Below are 16,019 nucleotides of genomic sequence, written 5' to 3'. Positions count from 1 at the left end.
CCCTACAAAAAGACCTTTGCTGTGGGTTATCTGTAGAGAGTTGTCTTGTGTCTTCCCCTGGTTTTTTCCTGTTAAACTTTCCTGTCCGGTCCTGAAATTTGTCATTTTGGTTGCTAAGTCGTTCCTTTCCAAAGGGCACCGTCCTTCCAGGCCCTGCAGCTCCTAGTAAGAGTGGGAAACCTCCTTGGTGCTGCTAGAGCCCCAGACAGTGCCGGGATCCTCCGTATTTTGGAGATCTCTGTGGCAAAGCAGCTCAGTTGTCCGAGTGAACCTTCCTGTGCCCATTTGTTCTTTTTGTCCTTCATTACATGTTCTGTCCATCAGTATTTCCAAGTCTCATCTGATTTCAGCCCATTTCTTTGTGCTAGAGGCAGGGGTGGGCAGGAAAGGTGCTGCCTCGGCAGGAGCTGATGGTGCAGGGACTTTCCTAATGCACCATCCCCGCGGCTCAGCTCCCTCTGCCCATCCTCTGCTGCTTCTTTACCTCTCTGCCTGCCAAGCATCCTCTCTCTACCCTTTTTTTTTTTTTTTTTTTTTTTTAACTTTAAAAATTACCTTGAGCTCTTCTCTACTTTCCAGGTACATTTCTGGGTGAGTTCAGTATCCCAGCCTTGGCTGGGAACTTGAGAGCTTCCCCCCGAAAACACCGTGTATTTCTGGCACTGTACGTGCCCTCCCCATTGCTGCGGCAAAGGAGAGTTTAAAAGCACTTTTGTTTTGTTTGTTTGTTTTTTCTCTCCTGCTGATTTCAGCCCGAGGGATTACAGAAACAACTCCCAGCTTCATGTATCCCTACGGGACCTCAAGCAGTCAGATGGTGCTCAGAGGGGTGGACCTCTTGCTGGAGTGCATTGCTTCAGGAGTGTACGTACCGCTTCCCGGCTGGCAGAGATGGGGAGAGGGTGGTCCCCAGCAGTCCCCAGTGGGATGGCCTGGGACCAGGAGGTTGAATCACCAGTGGAAATACCTCTGGCTAGGAAAAGGGATCGTTCCCTTCCTTTTAACTGCTATTAACAATACTCTCATAACCTACCTGAAGCATAAGAGCATGGAGCAAACAGGAGAGCTGAGTTTTGCAGCACTGTTCAGAGACACAGGTATCTTCAGATACTTGCTGTCCAAGGATAATTCCTCACTGGTTTGTCCCTACAGCTATTTGCAAATCTCACCACACTGTATAAACTGCAGGTGAGGACCTTTGTGGTCCATGTGCCTGCAGAAGCATCCTGGGCTCGGGGTCAGACTTTGGCAGCGCTCCCGGGGCGTGCTGCCTGGAGCTGCCTGCACACGCTGCCAGACCAGCGCTCTGCATCCCCAAGCACGAGGCATGAGATGGACCCCGCTCCTGATCAGCTGGTGATGCTCAGGGTCCTGGTTTAGGGGCTGTGGTAGGAAGGAAGGTGGCCCAGCAGTTGGATCAGTCCTTCTCCCTGGGTGTGAGTGGTTCCGAGTGCGAGATTATCAACTGTTTTCTTAGGAGAAATTTTATTGTCTTGCAAAAGCATTTATCTCCTCCCCTCTCCTTAGACCAGCACCAGACATCATGTGGTACAAGAAAGGAGGAGAGCTCCCAGCAGGCAAAACCAAGCTGGAAAACTTTAACAAGGCTCTTCGTATCTCCAACGTCTCCGAGGAAGACTCCGGGGAGTATTTCTGCTTGGCATCGAACAAGATGGGCAGCATCCGCCACACGATCTCGGTGAGAGTGAAGGGTACGTCATCTTTACCTTGCCGTCTTTTTTACCTTCGCAACGAGAAGCTTAGGGGACGTGCATGGGAGGGGATACTCTGATTTGTTGAAGGGGGCAGCGGGGGCTGCGGGGCTGACTCTGTGCTGTATCCAGCCATACTTGCTTCTTGTCCAAACCGACCCAAAAGCAATGTGAGATGTGATCTCAGCTGGTGTAACTCAGCAGAGCTTCACTGGTATAAATGGTTGCGTTTTTGTGTGGCTAAAGAGGGGGGGAAGAGGACTCTCCACCCTCACTGCACCCAGGGAAGCCCACTCAAGAGGATGGTGTTTTCATTGTCTCAGTTCAGCAGGGAGCAGCGGAGAGAGGATTTTGGATGAGGTAGTACTGCTGCTGCGTTTGTAACTGGTGCTTTGGTGTATTTTAAAGCTGCTCCGTACTGGCTGGACGAACCCCAAAACCTCATTCTGGCCCCTGGCGAGGACGGCAGGCTGGTGTGTCGAGCCAACGGGAACCCCAAGCCTGCCATACAGTGGCTGGTGAACGGCGAGCCTATAGAAGGTGAGCAAGGGAGAGTCTGCGCCTCCTTTACAAAAAAACCTAGCCAAGGATCTCGTGACTGACCACGAGAGCCAGAGCTGCTGTCGGGGTGCCAGGCACCCCACTGAGCGGCGTGCGTGGGCTCTGGCATTGCAGTACATAAACCACCTGCTTGTCTGAGACAAGGCCAGTTGAACCGTGTCTTTGTAGGCTGGGGAGGTCGCGTACCATTGTGTGGTTTTATCTCGGCTGAGACAGAAAGATGCGTGAAAATATTGAGTCTTGTGAATTTTAATTTAAAATTTAATTTAAAGAGCGCTCTCTGCTTTGAAGCTTCTCCCCCCAACCCGAGCCGAGAGGTGGCTGGAGACACCATCGTATTTCGAGATACCCAGATTGGCAGCAGTGCCGTGTACCAATGCAACGCGTCCAACGAGCATGGCTACCTTCTTGCCAACGCCTTTGTCAGCGTCCTGGGTAAGTACTTACAGAAGATGAACACCCTATACTCAAGTTTTCCCTGCAAGAGTTCTCTGTTTGCTTTCCTCTTTGTTGTTAGCTACTCTGAGGCTAATGCACAAAGGTACGTGACCTCTGCGACTGGGCTTTGGAGCAGAAGTCCATTGCCATGGACCTGCAAAGCCACGCAAGGGTGAGCAAGTCCTGTTGGCACTAAGATGTTAGCTGATTCATGTAGCAAGGCTAGAAAGGGAAGGAGAGGTGAGAGGGAATGGAGGAGTTCTACTGAGTCTTGAAAGTGCCAACAAGGAAGAGTGAACAAAAGAAAAGGGAAGGGTGGATGAAAAGACTGGAAAGGGAGCGGCAGAAACCAGACACTGGTTTCTTTTCTCTCTCAATGGCTGTGATTTTTGCTGTAGATGTGCCTCCACGGATACTGGCCCCCCGCAATCAGCTCATCAAGGTCATTCAAAACAACAGGACCCGGCTCGACTGCCCCTTCTTTGGCTCGCCGATCCCCACCCTGAGATGGTAAGAGCTGCAGCACGTCCCCTGCCAGTCCGGAGGGGTGGGAAGGGGAGGTTTCCTGCTCTTTCTTCCCTTACAATAGCACTTTGTGGTGTTGTGAGGTTTAAGAATGGCCAGGGGAACACGCTGGATGGAGGAAACTACAAGGCGCACGAGAACGGGAGCTTGGAGATGAACATGGCTCGGAAGGAGGACCAGGGCATCTACACTTGCGTCGCTACCAACATCCTGGGTAAAGCGGAGGCCCAGGTTCGCCTGGAGGTCAAAGGTAGGGGCACGAAGGGCTCTGGGTCAAAACGGTCTCTTGGATCATCTGAAACTTGCAGCAGAAATAATAATTTAGGTTAAGGGAGGGTTGATTGTGTGCTCCAGCAGTCTGTCAGCAGGACAGGCACTGCATAACTTGGAGCTGGAATCCAGAAAATGGTAGAGATTCCCTTTTAATGTCGGAAAAAAACAAGGCTGTGGATATACTGAAGCTGTAGAAGGGCTTGGTGGGATATTGAGCTGTGAGGTGCCATAGGCAATGCAAAAAGAAACACACCGTGTTCCTCAGGGTTAACTGGCAATAAAACATTTTCTGAATCAAGTTTCCACTGGGGCTTTCCCTCTTCAGCAAAACTGATTGCTGACTCAGAAAACTGGGTATTTTTTTAAAGGGTCAGCATGAATTAATGGCTTGTTAAATTAATTTATTTGCAAGCTTTTATATCAGAGACAGTTCACTATAGCAAGCTGGACAAACACTTGACGTGCATGCTCGTCCTTTCCAAGTAACATCGCTCTTCATTGAGTTCCTGAGCTAAGACCCAGCAGTTTGGTGCCCAACGCTTTCTTTCTGACTTTGTGCAGACCCAACCAGGATTGTGAGAGGACCAGAAGATCAAGTGGTGAAGAGGGGCTCCATGCCTCGCCTCCACTGCCGTATAAAGCACGACCCTACGCTGAAACTCACAGTCACCTGGCTGAAAGATGATGCACCCCTGTACATTGGAAACAGGTCTGTGTTTAAGAGTTTCATGGGTCTTCTCTCCCAGGATTGTCGGACTTTTTACAGAACGTTTCAGGAGTCACCAGGGATAACATGAATAAACATCACTTTCCCATCTAGGCAACATTTGCTGTTCTTGATACTTTTAATGTTACTAGCTCCTTCCAACAGATACTGCCTAGCAATTAAAATTGACTTATCAGTAAATCAAGACTTTGACTGTAAGTTTTATTTACAGATATTTTAGGACATCTTGTTTTATCAAGGTGGTGGGTGGGTTAATAACAAGCTACTTCAAAATTAATATTTATCTGCTGTGAGTGGTACAGCTGTAATTTCCTTTCCATAGCTGACTCTCTTCTCGTGAAGTGAGATCGGATCACAGGACACGAGCCAGTCAGAGGTCAGACTGTTTTCCTAAAAGTGTAATTATTCCAGATATATACCAGAGCACATTCACTGATTCCTTAGGAAATGAGGTTTCCAAGAATAACTCAACACATCCTTAGCGGATAAAATCTTCAGACCAGAGACGTACTCCTGTTCCGTTTGGGCTTTTATATGTATTTTATCAGAGAACAGTTAGACCTCAATCCTGCTGCCTTAATGTGCTTAGGCACAGTTGCGTGATTATTGTTTTCATCCCTTTAAGGATGAAGAAAGAAGATGATGGTCTGACAATATATGGCGTGGCTGAAAAGGACCAAGGGGATTACACCTGCATAGCTAGCACAGAGCTGGACAAGGACTCAGCTAAAGCGTACCTCACCGTGCTAGGTAAAGCTGTCCTCCCACTGCACTGACACAGAGCTTACTGCTTTCTTTTTAATACAACAGACTGACTTCAAGGTCAGACTGAAAGGGTGATCTGTGATCACAGAATTGTCCTCTGAAGCAGAGATGCTCAGGAAGATGCTGGCAGAGCAATTGTTCCCTTGCTGCAGGACTCGGCAAGGACATGCTGCCTAATCTCAGACTCAGACAACGGCATTGAATTTGAGTCGAAGAAAACTTGCATTTGAGACAAAAAAAAAAAAAAAGAGTAGTTATTACATACAGCTAAAAATATCCAAATGTGGACGTTGAAGCTCTGTGAGAACACTCCTAAATTTGCAAGTGAATTTATCTGAATGTCAGGGTGCTGAGCAACACTGGAAACCCGGGGGTGAGTGAGGCACGCCTAGCCTCGCGGGTCCCCTTTTCAATATAGGGAGTGACAAACCTAAGCCCATTCCCCGTACCCATTTATGTATACTGCGAGATCTACTTGCAAAACACAGATTTATCAATCCCTGCTCCTGGCCGCCTCAGATCTTGCTGACGTGCTGCGCTCACGGGAGTGCTCCAACATAGCCCTGCAGTGCCCTACAAAAGTCAGAGTGCAATATGAATCCCGTATCCCTAAGAATTTGACTGGGCTTGATTTATTTCCCTTCCTTTTCCCCTAATAGCTAATTAACTCTATAGCAGGCTGATGTTTCCCCTTTGCTGTGTACTAGAAGGATGAATAAAGGTGTGCAGAGTGTGCCTGGAGGTCTCTGGGGGAAGGACATACCTACTCTGGTCCCCAGGCAGGATCGGATCCTTCTGAAATCTGTAACTGTGTGTGCAACTTTATATTTGCCAGGTGCTCCTTTGGCCACCCAAGCTTAATGACTAAACTAACACCGTTAACAACCAATGTCTTACCTTGCAGCCATCCCTGCTAACCGTTTGAGAGACTTACCGAAAGGTAATCATCACTAATTCATTGGGTTTATTTTATTTTGTAAACTGATTTTGTTTTGCCTTGCCAATAACGCCAACAGAAAATCTAGGTGTAGCGGCTGAAAAAGCTGGGAGCTGATGCTTCCAAGTCCTGTCCCAGTTGTCCTTGAAAACCCATCCAGATGGCCGCGGGTAGAAAGGTCCTGTGCCATATCATTTCGTGTCCCACAGTGCCAATTCCTGAGTGCAAGAATCACTTTACCCATACCTGGAAATGGTGAGCCCTGATGGGAGGGGAAAAAAAAAAAAAAAATCACGTTGAATCCCTTGACCTTTACCTGGAAAGAAGTTATTACTGTTACTGTTATTGCATGAGCTGGTTCTGTGCGACCGTGAGGGTTGTGATCGGATAAAGAAACCAGAATTGTGCCCAGAGCATTTCTAACAAGTATGTATTTTCATTGAGGCCTTGTGTCCTTTCTATCCTATTTGTTTGCATTTATTTTTTGGACAGCTGCGTGTAGTTTGTTGTAAGATCATATATCCCCCTGCTAAGCCACTGTATCGTGCTTCCACCACCAGATAACATCAGTTGTGCAGGGAGCGGGTAGGGTTTCAAGGCAAGGCACAATCAGTACATGAGGACATTTGTATTTGAAAAATTGCACTGGGCCACCAAGAGCTGCAGGACGTGAATCGTGCCACAGAGCACGTGTCCTCCCACGGGTCTGGGCTAAGACGGCCAGGGCTTCCCCTCCCGGGAGAAGCAATGGGAACTGGGACTCCCAGCTCCTGGGACAATCCCAGCCTAATTTGTCTCGTTACTCGGCCAACAGAACGACCCGACCGGCCCCGTGACTTGGAGCTGACAGACCTGGCCGAGAGGAGCGTGCGGCTTACGTGGATTCCCGGCGATGACAATAACAGCCCCATCACAGGTCAGCCGCCGGACCCTCTGCCCTGGATCCCTCTCGCTTTCTTCCGCACGGTGGAGGGAGAACTTCCTTGTGAGTGGGCCCCTAACCCCACCTCTCCATCCTCTCCCCCAGACTACATCGTCCAGTTTGAGGAGGACCGGTTCCAACCTGGCATGTGGCATAACCACTCCAGATACCCCGGGAGCGTCAACTCGGCCGTCCTGAGCCTCTCTCCTTACGTCAACTACCAGTTTCGGGTGATTGCGGTGAACGATGTGGGCAGCAGCCTGCCCAGCGTGCCCTCCGAACGATACCAGACCAACGGGGCACGTGAGTACCGTCCGCCCAGTCCCTCTTGCCACGGTGACTTGACATTGTTCTTAGCATCTGGCCACCGCCCTCCGTGTAGACTCTTCCCTCGTGGGGTATGATCGCAGCTCCTGTAACAGAAACAGATTTACACAGGTGAGGGAATGAGCTGGTCCATGCAGTCATGTGCTGGGGTGTAATTTTATATATCACATCCTCAAGCCCATGACTGATACTCTGCAGAGCAGCAAAACTCAAACGGAAAGATGTATGCAAAGGTCACTCCAGCAGAATCTGTTGAAGCAACGCCCGGTTTCACCTTACAGAGAAGATTTCTAATGAAAGTCTGTCATCCTTTCTGACCATAGGAAGCTCAGAAGTCTCTGGGAAAATTAGACTCAAGTGTAAACTGGCCACAAGCAAAAGGCATTTTGTTCCAAAATTGCTAATTCATTGTCCACTGCTAGAGCTGGCCAGGAGCCCAGGTCGATGCAGGAGTAAAGTGTGCTCCAGTCCACGACCAAGACTCGGGTCTTCAGTTTGTGTGCCCAGTGCTTTGTACGTTGTAGAATACTTGGGAAAATTCATATGAGGAATTCACAAGCAGCTTAGTATTCTGCTACATTTCTTAATTTAACCATTGCAGAGATACTTCTGCAATATCTACTGGCATCTAGTGTTGGCTTTCGACATTACTCTTCTTGTTTCAGATTTCAAAAGTGTCAGACTCGGCTCCTGGGGTTGCTTCACAATGGCTGTCTTTCAAAGATTTAGGACATTTTGGGGCCGGGGGGTGGGGTGGGGGGCGGAAAAAAGGCTCCTAAATAAATGGCCTGGTTTTCAAGAGTGCTGAGAGTCTCATGTTCCATTAACCTGAATGGGAACTTCTGGAAAAATCAGGCCATTAACTTCTGTCTTGGAAGTACTTTTGGCTTGCACAGTAGAGGGTTTTTAACCACTCGGATGGTCATTTTTCAACATTATAAACTGCTTTTTTTTTTTTTTCAATGTGAATTTCAGGTCCTGAAATTAACCCAACAGGAGTTCAAGGTGCAGGGACCCAAAAAAACAACATGGAGATAACCTGGACGGTGAGTTCTTCTTTGATGCTTGACAGCCACCCAGCATCTTACCATTACGGTCACAGATGCTGAGATATAGAGAACTCAGCATCTCTAACATGTGTGATGTACCACACAGAATACCATAACCTTAATGATCGTAAAGGAAATAAAAAGCAGAAGATGCACGTACAAGAGAGGCCATTGTTAGTGCCTAGAAGAAGGTTTGTGATAAAAACAATAATTTACAACTACGTAAGCTGAAGAAAAGATGCTGGGTCACAGATACAGGTTAGGGAGGATGCTCAGAGCGTCTGATTCCTCAAGCAGCATATAGGGCTTACAGACCAGCTCTTGCTTTTCTTCATGGACCAGCAGGTGTCATCCACAAATAAGCCAGCATCTGTAAGGAGGATAGAAATTGCAGTGGGAGTGTGGCTGGAATATAAGGATATGGTTCTTGGTCGTGCCTTGGGTCTGGAGGGCAAGGACTAGGTACGTCTCTCTCTGGGAACAAAAGTATTGACCTCCTCTGAGATTCGCTGATGGAGCATGAAATAAGAACCAGCTGCTGAACACAACTTTTTGGAGCTCCATGGCAGAGAAATACCGTTGCTCTTTCTCCTTCTCACTTTCTTTTTCTGTTTTGGTCCATTAAGCCTCTGAATGCAACTCAAGCTTATGGGCCCAACCTCAGGTATATCGTGAGATGGAGGCGAAGGGACCCCCGAGGGAGCTGGTACAATGAGACAGTGAAGACACCGAGGCATGTCGTCTGGAACACACCCATCTACGTACCCTATGAGATCAAAGTGCAGGCAGAGAATGACTTCGGTAGAGCACCGGAGCCTGACACCGTCATCGGCTATTCAGGGGAAGATTGTGAGTACTTTCTCAGCCAGAGATTTAAGTGTTTCAGGGCAGGATCCCACCCAAGGTCAGTGGGCTGGCACCTGTGCCCAGAACATGTTCATAGCACTGCTTGATTTGGCACAAAAATCCAGTTCCAGGCATTGGAAGAAAGAGGCTTGGCCATTGGATTCTGTTCTGGGCTCTGCCTGCAGCTGCCTGCGTGACCCAAGTCACTTAGCCTCTCCCTTGCCCTCTATAATACCCAGGTAACACTTTGAGTGTGGAAGACAGTAAGATTTCACTTAAGATGAGCTCTGGCTGTATTCCAATAAAGCCGCATTAAATTTTTTGCCCCTGACATCTGTGGAGCGCTGAGTTCATCTCAGATGAGAGGTGCTACAAATGGCCAAAATGGCTTTTGGCTCATCCTGGACTGGATTCTTGTGCCTCTCTGATACGGCCCCAGCTTGGGCTCCTGTTTGCAACACACCATTGGCTCAGCTTATCTTTCTTTAAAACTCTCCACCTGGTCACGCAGAACAGCGGCCAGCTTGTTTAACACTCTTTTCACCTCCTTTCTGGGCTACTGGTATCACCTTCTGTGCCTGTAGCATCCAAGACTCTGAACTACGATTATCCTTATCCTGTTAGGATAACGTGGTTTGCTGCCAACAGCTTTATTTTTAGAGAAATATATATTAGTTCCTTGCATTGCAGCATCGGTGGGGGTCCCTGGCTGTGTGACTGTAGGATTACCAAGAAGTAAGGTAGCTAAGCCAGCTAACCATCCATGACTCGAGGCTTGAAGTCAAGGGGGCACAAAGAGGGCACAGCAATTTCAAGCAAATCTGCAATCTTGGTGCTGAGATAGCACACAACGCATCCTCCGGCTGGGCATCTTCTCCCAGAGGAGACAGGGCAATGGGAAGGAAAATGGGCAGAAACGGTGGGAATCAGGGGAAGAGCTGAGCACTGGAAGCAAAGCTGGACCTAGCTGAGAGGCTGTGACTGGACAAGTTCCACAAGCACCTGACTGCACCGTCGTCCCTGCATTACCCGTCTGTGCGCTACCAGGGTTTGGTTTTTTTTTTTCTAGTTTCAGTTGAAAACTTGTGCAATAATTTTGAGTTTTGGGAGGATCTGAATAAGCCTGCACACGTGTGCTTTATATGGAGGTAAACCAGGGAGACCAAAGCTGTCATATCACACCCCAGACACAAATGTGTTCCTGTGCCTGTATCCCGAGGGGTGGGACAAGTTAAAAAAACAAACAAACAAACAAAAAACCTAGTCCCTGTCATGTCTGAATTGCTTCACAAATAACTGCAGATTTCTACATACAAGCAGGTGACCTGTAAAAGAGGAGGCAAAAAACCCAGCCGGATCAAGAGCAGGTTCTGGCCAAATTCAGGTTGACGGATGTGGAAAATAACAGGTAGTTTTGTAACTTGTGGGTCTAACAGTGGCCAGCCAGTTGCAGCAGGAGGGGGCTGGATTTGCCCGCAGCAGAGGCACGCTGTGCTACCCTTCACTCGGAGAGGGAGGTGAGCCAGACCCCTTCCTTGCTGCGAACGTGATCTCTTGCAGCAGCGTGTAGGAAGCCCTGCTATTAACTGGATCACGAATATTCTCGTGATGGCTGGCTGAGTGAAATATGGGCGGTTTTCTTCCCCCTTCCTGTGGAAGCACTGCTAAAAAAACAATAGTCAGCTCTTAAAGCGTGCGCATGTCAGGGAGAAAGCGAGGGGAGCAGAGGTAAGTGATGCTATTCTGTGTATTTGCAGGGTCGTAGGGTCTGCTCACCCCAAATCAGGGCAGCCAGGAAGCTGAGAGTTAGCCTGTTGCTCCTGGTTTATGTTATCAAGTTTGGAAATCCTCAGAAACTGAATTTAAGGAGGGGAAAAAAGGAGATGATTATCCCCATGAAAGCGCTGCCAGCAGGCAGGCCGGCCAGACGGGGTGCCAGCAGATGGCAGAGCCGGCGCGCAGGGCTGCTGCTCGCCTGGTTTGCAGTAGCCCAGCAATGCTGCGATGGGAAAACCATGGCAAGGACGAGGGGGGCAGAGGGGTGTCCGTCCGTCTGTCTGACGTCCAGGGTACCGCTGGGTACCTAACGTACACTCTGCTTTATATCCCTGAACGCTCAGATCCCAAGGCTGCGCCTACGGATGTTAGGATAAGAGTTTTAAACAGCACTGCCGTTGCTCTGACCTGGACCCGAGTGCACCTGGACACCATCCAGGGACAGCTCAAGGAGTACAGAGTGAGCAAAACCAAATCTCTTTGGCACTGACTATTAATACAGCTAACCTTCTCACAAGCCAAGGTGGCCCCGGTGATGGAGCTGCCTGCGATGGGGATGACAGAAAACTCTCCTCCGGCCATCACGACCCTTTTGCCAGGGCTGGGTGCAGACCACAGGGGCTGAGCTCTGCTCTGGAGCAGCACCAGAAATGAAGGGCCTTGGTTTGGTCTTCGTGGTGCCTGGACGGGGCTGGGGATGTCTCCCGTTGCTCCCCCAGGGCTTGGTGCTGGGCTGGCCTTTCCCAGTGCCTGCCCACAGGATCTGGGGTGCTCAGACAAAGCAAGCTGGGCTGCCCTTGTGCACCCAGGGAGGGACTCGGGGTGGTCCTACCCAAGCAGCAAGGTGTCTCCTGGCTCTAGAGCTGCCCAGAACCACGGGCTGGTTGGCTCTGGGGGGAAGGAACTCAGGTACAAACAGGCTAGTTTTTGTGTCATCCCCAAAGTACCTACATTGTCTTTTAATGAACACCAACCCCTGCAAAGCCTAAACCCAGCGGTTCGTACTAACTGGCAACTAAAGACAGCATGGATCCTGTTGTGTTTTGTTTTGTTTTTCTTTTAATGTTGAATATTTACTGCTAAGGTGAAATACTAGTGTTTATGTACAGAAGACAGACCCTGTTCAAAACAAGCAAACGTCCGGACAGAGCCCCTTCTATCGGAGTTTAAGACATTACCAAAAGCACGTGTCCTGCAAACAGTTACAGCTTTTCAAATCCAATAATCCGCTGGGCATAAAGCAAGCTCCCTGGGTACTGCTTTCAGTTTTTTCTGCCTCTGCTCTGTCATTCTTGTCTATTTTCTGAATGAATCTTATTTCTGCATGAAATAAGATTTACAGTCGGGGCTTTGAATGGGAGACTTTCCAAGTTCAGACTTTCCTTTGTGCCTGGACGCGTCCCACCTTTCCTTGTACACCGCAACGGTACTACTCCGGGTAGAAAGGGAGAGTCACTTGATGCCTAGCACTTGGGAACCAGAAACAGCTCTTTGTAGTCTGAGCTTAGTGGTTTTGCTCTGTGACCTTTGGTGAGCACTTAACCCCATGCTCAGCCTCTTCCTCGGGTAACACCACTGACCTGCCTCGCTGGGGGGACGTGGAGCTTCATTAATTGCTCTAAAAGGCTTCTGCAGCTGGGAGCTGCTCTTTGGAAGGGCAAAGTTTTGCTATGCTTTGTTAATGAAAAAAACAATTGCACTTAAATGGGAAAAGCTTCACTTGCCATGCATGTTTCTTGAAGGCCTATTTCTGGAGAGACAGTAGTTTGCTGAAGAACCTGTGGGTCTCCAAAAAACGGCAGTATGTGAGTTTTCCTGGAGACCGAAACCGGGGCATAGTGTCCCGGCTGTTTCCTTACAGCAACTACAAGCTTGAGATGGTTGTAACCAACGGGAGAGGAGATGGGCCACGCAGTGAAGTTAAGGAGTTCCCCACACCAGAAGGAGGTACGTTCCCGGGGGGGTTGTGCAGGCACCCATCCCTGGGGCGCGTGCTGGGAGAGGTTTGGGTGGTGCAGCTCTGCAGAGCGGACCGGGAGCTGCACCGCTCTGCGGCAGAGCCGCGATGCTGCTGGGGAGATGCGCTAGGGACAATTTTTAGCTGAGCCTGGGCAGCATCTTCTGGGCAGCATCACCGTCACACGGCACTGCTGTATGCCTTCGTCACAGCGGGGTCGGTGACATCTCTGCAGCTACACCTAGAGCTAACTACTGGCAGTGTCTCATCAATCTAAAAATCGCCATCAGGTACTTTGAACACATCAGCAAGGAGCTCTTAGGCTGAACAAGAGAAATGTTTGCAAAGCCTCTTCAGAGGCACAGCACCGTGCCCTTGATTTGCTGCCTGACCTGCAAATGTCACCGCACCTCCCCGTGCTGCGGGTCGGTGAAATGGGAGTGAATACATTCATCTTGCTCAGTAAAAGGCAGTAAAATCTCTGTAAGACCCAAGTACTTTTGTTCTGAAAGGATGCCACTAGTACCCCTGTCAGGCTTTTAAGGCAGGAGCACCTCATTCTTCTGTTTAAAGAGCTTATGTCAAGGATGAACTTGAGATTTTAATTTTCTTGCTGTCACAGGAGCTATTTATAGACACACCAATAACTTTTTGTTGGAGCTGCACTTTCAGTGGCTGGCAATGAATCTTCCTATAGCACAGATGTTTTTGGCACACTATGTTACAAAAACGCAAGAGGAGAAAACAGTAGAGGCTGACAGCAAATCCTGTCTCAACTAACACAAAATACTATGGGGTCTTCCTCTTTCTCTTCGTCCTATTCCTGCTGCACAAGAACAGCATCTCTCAGTCCTGTCGCTTTCTTCCTTAACATTTTCTTGGATGCTGTCACCATTTTCTAAGGATTTGCCATTGATCAGCCGTAATTAAGCTTGTTTAAAAAGAAAGGCCTCTGTTCCAGTAGGGTGGTTTTGCAATCAGGTGCATTTTGATCGAGCTGCTTACCTGTGTGCTAGAGGCACGGAGCATTTGGGGTAGCTATATGCATTTTGGGGTAGCTATATGCATTTTGGGGTAGGTATATGCATCCGTGGGTGGCATTGATTGAAACAATTATAGCGGATGATACTCTTGTCATATGTAAACTGTTGATTTTTTTTTTCCCCCTATACCACTAAGCTGTTTTATTGGCTATATATTGACGTCTAGGAGACTGAATGATATTCTGCAAAACTTCTGTTTAAAAAAAAAAAAAAATCACTAATCTCTCAGATCAGAGAGCCAAGTTCTTTCCCCAGTTAAGATACTGCAATTATGAGTAAACCAGGAGAATAATTTAATTCAAGAATGTATAATGATTTCCTTCCTTTGCTAGCTTTGAATAAGCAGTCATAAAAGCAGCCGTTCCTCAGGGTAAGGACCACTGTATACGTGCACCAGCTCCCTGTTACAGATCTCTAGACATTAATAATACAAAGATGCTTTGCAATAAGAGAAGCTGCTATACTATTTTTCACCGTTCCAACAGATAAATAGATGAGATGTAAATGTTGGGCTGGGTGGGGGCTGTAAACAAGACCAGTAAAGTATGTGTGCAACATACAGAAATGGGACTCAAACTGCGTCACAGCTCCGCTTCACGGCTGTAGCATCTTTTGCGGGTGCCTCACCGAGCTATGCGCTGGAGGGCAGCGGTACCCAGCGAGCACAGAGCAGCACAGGCACGGTGCTGCCGGGGCTGGGGTTGCATGCAGAGCTGCTCTGGTTTCTGCTCCCTACACACACGCTGCTGAAAACCCTGGGCTGGCGCATGGTTTCTGGCACAGATTCTTGTTCAATAGGTTTCTGACCTTTAGTGTGTGTGTGCGTGTTACCTGCGTGTGTGTGTTTCAGTGTCTTGAGTGTATCAGTCAGCCTGCGATGTATACAGTATTGTAAGGTATGTTATCTTGTATGTTTTTTTCTTCTTTCCCTCTCCTTCCTGGCCCCATCCTCCTCCCAAGTGCCCAGCTCCCCCAGGTATTTAAGAATCCGACAGCCAAATCTGGAAAGCATCAATCTGGAGTGGGATCACCCAGAGCATCCCAATGGAGTCCTCACAGGATACAACCTTAGATATCAAGCCTGTACGTTCCACATGTTATCTTCTTAGTGCTAATAATTAAGTCATTAAATATTTTCCTTGCTGCTAATTACCTCCTCACCTAGCACAGAAAGCTCTCTGTAAGGAACTGGAGGCTTTCATCATAAGATGAGACACGCTGGTGTGGGAGAGGAGTCCTGGAGCAGTGCTGGGCAGCTGCAGTTAACCAGGGAGGGTGGCGGGTGCTCAGCAGTTCTCCAGACTCGACCATTGAAAGGAAATAAGTTTGATCTCTGATTTAGAAAGACCTTTAAGCACAGTCTGAGTAGTTCATGCACTCACTCAAACACAAGCTCCCGGCTGTAGAAGAGATGCTGCCCGGAGTGCAGCACGCTCTGCAGAGCCCAGCACGATGCCTGGGGCAGTACAGCCTTCGCTGAGACCCTGGCACTTGTGCTGTGCCTTTCCTTGACCACCTATACAACCCTGAATGTCCCCACTAGCAGGTCCCCCAGCCAGTAAGTCACCAACGGCCCGAGACGAAGCGTATTTAACAGCAGCTATAGCTCTGAGCACATGTGGCCCCACACCGACTGCCAGTCGGTCCTGGGGGCAAGGTGACGAGACAGACAGCACAGCGTATTTCTGAAACAAGGCTGAAGCCACCATGACCTGCCTTTCCTCCCCAGTTAACGGATCCAAAACGGGCCGAACCCTGGTAGAGAACTTCTCTCCCAATCAGACAAGGTTCACCCTGCAGAGGACAGACCCCATCTCGCGCTATCGCTTCTTCCTGCGCGCACGGACCCAGGTGGGAGAAGGAGAAACCATAGTGGAGGAGTCGCCAGCCTTGCTGAACGAAGGTATGCGCAGCAGCAACAGCTTCTGGCTTTGCTGCGGGGTTAGGGGGGTGATGGTACGTGTATGAGCCAAAAACTGCAGGTCAGAGAATCAGGTGGTCCACGGAGCAACCAGTACAAGACAGTAACTGGTGCACAGCTACTTTCTACTGCAGAGATAGACAGATGACTGACCAGGACCAAATACTGCAGCAGAAAAGCTACAGAGGTGACTGGCAGGGACTGTGCTGTGCTCTTGGGAACCATCTTGCTGCCCCCCAA

The 16,019-nt window shown here is 48.9% G+C and overlaps 1 protein-coding gene across 9 annotated transcripts in view; it reads left to right on the top strand.

Annotated features, from left to right (window-relative positions):
- NFASC (neurofascin) overlaps positions 1–16,019 on the top strand; it is a 54,077-nt gene that overhangs the window by 12,733 nt on the left and 25,325 nt on the right. For 4 of the 9 annotated variants that reach the window (XM_050911538.1, XM_050911539.1, XM_050911536.1 and 1 more), the window contains exons 7-21: positions 753–864; positions 1,528–1,712; positions 2,121–2,252; positions 2,565–2,708; positions 3,110–3,221; positions 3,320–3,486; positions 4,071–4,218; positions 4,862–4,986; positions 5,906–5,941; positions 6,753–6,854; positions 6,966–7,163; positions 8,163–8,233; positions 8,863–9,085; positions 14,819–14,941; positions 15,588–15,761. In XM_050911538.1, the coding sequence (XP_050767495.1) occupies positions 753–864; positions 1,528–1,712; positions 2,121–2,252; positions 2,565–2,708; positions 3,110–3,221; positions 3,320–3,486; positions 4,071–4,218; positions 4,862–4,986; positions 5,906–5,941; positions 6,753–6,854; positions 6,966–7,163; positions 8,163–8,233; positions 8,863–9,085; positions 14,819–14,941; positions 15,588–15,761 (2,052 nt within the window). Of the gene's footprint in view, positions 1–752; positions 865–1,527; positions 1,713–2,120; positions 2,253–2,564; positions 2,709–3,109; positions 3,222–3,319; positions 3,487–4,070; positions 4,219–4,861; positions 4,987–5,905; positions 5,942–6,752; positions 6,855–6,965; positions 7,164–8,162; positions 8,234–8,862; positions 9,086–11,202; positions 11,319–12,600; positions 12,806–14,818; positions 14,942–15,587; positions 15,762–16,019 lie in introns of all 9 variants that reach the window. The other 5 variants (XM_050911534.1, XM_050911535.1, XM_050911537.1 and 2 more) reach the window with 3 other exon arrangements.

Source organism: Gymnogyps californianus, chromosome 27, assembly GCF_018139145.2.
Source record: "Gymnogyps californianus isolate 813 chromosome 27, ASM1813914v2, whole genome shotgun sequence".
NCBI classification, from domain to species: Eukaryota; Metazoa; Chordata; class Aves; order Accipitriformes; family Cathartidae; genus Gymnogyps; species Gymnogyps californianus.
Note: the sequence above shows the minus strand (reverse complement) of the source record. Positions and strands in the feature narration are given on the sequence as shown.